Genomic DNA, 5,535 nt, shown 5'->3' with positions numbered 1-5,535 from the left:
GCCCCACTTGCCGCAGTTGTCAAACCGCCCTTACTTTAGTTGGTATCAAAGTGTTTCTAGAATATAAGCTGCATAATGTAAATTAATATGGAAAGTAAATGGGAAATGTACTAAGAATGAATTATTCCTTATGTAGTGTAACTGATCATATGACTTGCTGCCGAATTTCACCAAAATAAATCATTTGGATAGAGGTTTGATTGATACACTGTAACTTAAATTTGTCTAAAATCATGTAATTTTTTAATTGATCAAAAACACTGACGCACAGGTGGCCCGACGAATAACGTCATTATATTACTTAGTTGTAAAAATGGGATCCACTGAAAATAGTTGGACGCATAACATTACATTACACTATAGTATGAGTATATTTGCATGTAAATGATCGTGTATAATCTTTTTAAAATGTATTTTTTCACACTGTCAACGCTGTTTTTATGTTCAATTGCAATTAGTCCATGCCGAATTGGCGAATTGCTTATTTCAGTTTAAGTATATCGTCAACGGGTGTACCGTTGGCATGCAAGGGTAACTCCGGCATTTGGCATATCAATTTTTCAAACTCCATATTATAGATCCATCCGAAATATATTTCCTTTCAAGCAAAACTCTTTCCAAGAAAATAAATTTCTGATAAATTTATATACACAGTGGAACTTGTAAAATTGGACTTGCCAAAAGCTGGCAAAGCTACAGGTACTTTCGAACATTATTGGTTTTGTGATATTCTGGTCTTTTTCTCCTTATCTTTTAAAGTCCCATTCAGTGATCACAGCGGAAGTGTAAAAACGTTATAATTGTTTATAAATTGCTTAAAAGTGAAGGATAAGGCACTCAAATTGTCATTTGGTATTTTTGACAAAGAAAACGGCAGAATTGACAAAGATGAAGAACCATTCAAATACAGCTAATTTATATACGGTCAGTATATAAATTACAGATTCATGTAAATGCCTTATTTTTGTCTTAAATGCACAGTTTTCGGCTGAGCCATTAGAAAGCTATGGTAGCCCCGGGGATGTTAACACATCTTTGACAATGACAAAGGTACCAAAATCTGAATTTTGATGAATTTTACGATCATCCGGATGAGCAAATCACTGAATGGGCCTTTAGGTCAGTTAATAACTGCGCCTGTAAAAGTCTAAGCTGTTAATATCCACACAATTCTTTATTATTCTAGCCAATTGATTATTATTCATACATGTTTGCTTGTTTTTAAAGATTTAAAAGAATAAAATGTCCGTATAAATATTCAGATTTCAATGTTTCTCTTTCGTCTGCTAAACACCCACACCAAATTTTATCTATTTTTATGAATATTCAAATAGAATATAACAAGCGATTATATTACGCTTGGCAGCTGCAACAGCTGTTCGTACTCAACTAATTTGCATATGGGATGATCAGAAGTACTGATTTTTATATACCAGTGTGTATATTTTTAAGGCTCAGTTTAACATGTGCGAGCCAAATATTTGTTGCTGTCAAACACTGTTTGGCATTTGTATCTATCGATATTAATTTTATTGTTGACAATTAAAGAAATTCATCTGTTTTGTATTATTTTGTCTATTTTCACATTTTTATTGTTACAAAATTAATTAACTATAATTCTTCTATAGTGGTATTGAAAAGATTTGACATAATTTTTAATATGGCCGTACACCACGAATGAGCAAAGTCGGCAAATTGTATTCCGAGTTATAGTGTAAATTGTGCATGAAGGTTGTATTCATAGGTACCTCAATTTGGTGCGACATGTATCTCATTTTGATAGCGCCAGTCAAACACCTTTTAAACAAATCAATTGCTGAATGAAGAGGATAAGTTTCTACATATGCCTATAGAATTCTTAAATATCTCTAGTCTTTGTTTGCTTTGGCTAAATCCTGTTCAAGTGGTGGGTTACAAAGCATTGTATTTTGTCTAGGTATGTATAACCAACAATTAACAATGAGAGGACATCCTGAATCTCGTTTATTTGGGGATGATTTGAAATAACCTCCAATTATGACTGTTTGATATTTATTACCAGCAATGTTGAAAAAGAGACACGTGTAGAACCGAAAAAAGGTACCATTTTGTTGAAGGAGCAGAGTCCATTTTATGGCAAATGATTAAAATTGATATTTTTGATATATAACAGCCCTCGAAGTAAACTTTATAAATCTAATGATAAAAGGTACCATTTTGTTGAAGGAGCAGAGTCCATTTTATGGCAAATGATTAAAAATTGATGTTTTTGATATATAACAGCCCTCGAAGTAAACTTTATAAATATAATTCAGTGTATGTAGCTGGGATGAAAAGCCGACGATCAAAATGACCTTTCGTATTGTTTTTTGTGTGTTTTTTTATGAGTGTGTGTTTTTTTTGTATGTGTTTCTTCTTTGCTTGTTTGTTTGTTAGTTGTTTTTTGGTGTTTTGGGGGGGGGGGAAATCCATTTTTGTGTGTGATATCTACTGGAAAATGTCATAAAAAAGAGGATGCTAGGATCACAAAATACTCCTTTAACTATTATAAACTGACAAACATTGTCATGCACTTTTTCTTTACACAGTAAAAAATATTTTAAACAACTGTTTAAAAATTTTAAACAACACTGTTTACGCCGGTCACTCTAACAACTTCTGTTCAAAGTTTAAACAACCTTGGGTTGTTTAAACTTTAAACATCCAATTGTTTAAAATTTTAAACAATTTTTTAAACAACAGTTTTTAAACATCTGGGTTGTTTAACTTTAGTTGTTTAAATGTACACAGTTGTTTAAAGTATTTTAAACAACAAATGTTTAAAACAAACAGTTGTTTAAAGCTGCTTATGGCTGTTGTTTAAAACAATTGTTTAAAACATACATAGTTGTTTAAACTTGTTGTTTAAAAGTTTTAAACATTTTTGTTTGTTGAAATCAATGGGAGAATGGGCAAGAAGAACTGACTGTAAAACATGCACATCAGCCCCATGCATCTGTACATGAGCAGTGTGAATGTGATACATTCAGAGGTATAAGTGTTTGATTTAAATATTGTTTGATGTGGTTAAGCTTACACTCACACTGTACTTGTCACGGCTGCATACTACTGCACAGCTTGCATCATTTAGCATGTACAACACACAACTGTGTGTATATAATACTCCATCACATCAAACAATATTTAAACCAAACACCTACCTCTGAATGTATCAATTAGGTCTGGCACTTCCCACTTTTGGAGCAAGTCAATCACATAGTCATCCGCCATGATGATGAATCTGGCCCTGATTTCAAGGAAGGAAACCCCTCTTTTTCGAAATTCGATCTTTTTTAAACAACGTTGTTTAAAAGTTCATTTTTTGGTATTATTCATGAATTAAACACACACTGTTTAAAATTCAAGGACTGTCTTTTAAACAATGTTGTCCACAGTTTGAACAACATCGTTTTAAACAGCGGCATTTTAAACAGTGTTTTTGCTGTGTACATCCCATCCACCCACACTCGCTCTAACACCCACGTAACCATTGAGCCCACATTTTGGAGCCCAGTTCTGGAGAGATGCCAACTCTGTAATTAAATTGCGCCAGCTCCGCTATTAATACAACAGTTTTCATCAATTATAATAATATCCTACATTGGGTAGAATATACAAGCTGGTATAGAGTATAATAAAATGATATCTGTATCTCATTATAATGATTATGCCATCCATGTTTGAAAAATGCTGGTAGACTTCTATAGTTATCTAATAATAATTACACTGTAAAAATATTTTACTCAACACTGAGTAAAAAGGTCACAGCTCAACAGTTGAGTAAATAATTACTCAACATTGAGCTCATTATAGGTCACAACTCAACTGTTGAGTAAAAATTACTCAACATTGAGTAATTTTTTACTCATTTGTTGAGTTGCGACCTATATGAACTCAATGTTGAGTAATTTTTTTATATTGAGCTGTGACCTTTTTACTCAGTGTTGAGTAAAATATTTTTACAGTGTATGCGATCTCAGTCATGTCAGGTTAGACAAAATGATGCTTGTTTTTTCTTCTTGGCTTAAGCTTTCTGGTGGCGTGCCTCAGGGTACACTGACGGGTCCAGCTACTTTCTTTGCTCAAGAAAATGATACTGCTTTAAGATGTTCACGATTAAGTTTCACACATTCAAAACATCCTACATGATTCATGTGGAACCAGCTTGCAGAGAAGAACTCTCGTCCCTGGACTCTTGTCAATAGGATGCGCAAGATATGACTGGAAGTCATCGCGTGGACCTATTCATAATTCATTATTAAAAGTCATTTCATATCTGCAGTATTAATTCTAATTTATTTACTGAACCATCAAACATATTTTTGAATGCGTGATACCTAAATCGGGAATTTCTCATTTAAGATCAGAAAAGGTAAAAAACCCAGCTTACTTGATGCATAATCAGTCTGTTTTCCAAACTTTAAAAACAAGAGAATTGATACAGCATGATGTGGGATAACCCCCCCATATTTTGATACGGGGGATGGTCCATACAATCACACCAATCCCATGTTGACACCTGTATGTGGGTATCTGGCAAAATTAACCTCATCTCCAAAAGTAAATTTTTCTCCATAAACTGATTCTGTAGCTAAAATTGGCTGGGTTGTTGATATCGGGTCGAAAATTGTGAAAATGCGATTTTTGATATGTACATCGACGTCGATACAACGTTAATTTGATGTTAACGCAAACTTTCAAAACCGTTTCAACCGTTAACCGTACGTCGATTCAACGTCAATTCAAAGTTTATAACTCATGTGCTCACTGGGATGTAACATTCAACAAAGATCACCACCAGTCACAATTTAACAGTTTATCCATATCACTTTGCAATAAAACATTTATGTATACGATACCTACCATGATGATCTGAAAAGCGCCCAATCACTCCTTCCAATCCTAGCGACAAAGTCAGCGAATGCTGTTCCTGGATCCGCACTCAACATAGACGGTATCATCCGGGACCTTCGCTTCCCTAAAGACAGCAGTGTCTGACTGACACTCTCAAACCCAGTCGTGAAATCCACCAGGCTAATTCGCCCGTCTCCATCCTGGTCCAGTGCGACAAAGAGTCCTTCAACCTCATCATCTTCTAAGTCTTCGCACACTTGAGCAAGTTCGTGTGGTTCAATGAAGCCATTGCCATTAACATCACAGGCTTCAAACAATTGGCGGATAGACGATGGACTGGGTCCTCGTTCTGCAGCGGCCATTATTAATCTGTTGGTTAAAACCACATTCATTTTGATATGATTGAACCAGATAAATATCATTGTTTGTAAGGGAAGCACCATTTGATTTCCAGGGGGCATGGAAGCTTTGTCTTGCCAGGAACATTCTGAACATTTCAAATAGCTTAACCCCTTTGATTTCAAATAATTGTTTTCGATACATTTTTACTTGTTACGAAATTGTTTGTATATTATCAACATTATCTTGTGAATGTATACATGTAGTATGGAGAATAATAGTACCGTGATTTATAACTACAAAATAAATGAGTTACTTAAAATT

At 34.3% G+C, this 5,535-nt stretch overlaps 1 protein-coding gene across 1 annotated transcript; it reads right to left on the bottom strand.

Moving 5' to 3' along the window:
• Positions 1-4,877: 4,877 nt before the first annotated feature.
• On the bottom strand, positions 4,878-5,234 carry LOC140167028 (parvalbumin alpha-like). Its single transcript, XM_072190508.1, has one exon. The coding sequence runs from the start codon at positions 5,232-5,234 to the stop codon at positions 4,878-4,880; it is 357 nt and encodes a 118-aa protein (XP_072046609.1).
• Positions 5,235-5,535: the final 301 nt, after the last annotated feature.

Source organism: Amphiura filiformis, chromosome 12 (genome assembly GCF_039555335.1).
Source record: "Amphiura filiformis chromosome 12, Afil_fr2py, whole genome shotgun sequence".
Classification (NCBI taxonomy): Eukaryota; Metazoa; Echinodermata; class Ophiuroidea; order Amphilepidida; family Amphiuridae; genus Amphiura; species Amphiura filiformis.
Note: the sequence above shows the minus strand (reverse complement) of the source record. Positions and strands in the feature narration are given on the sequence as shown.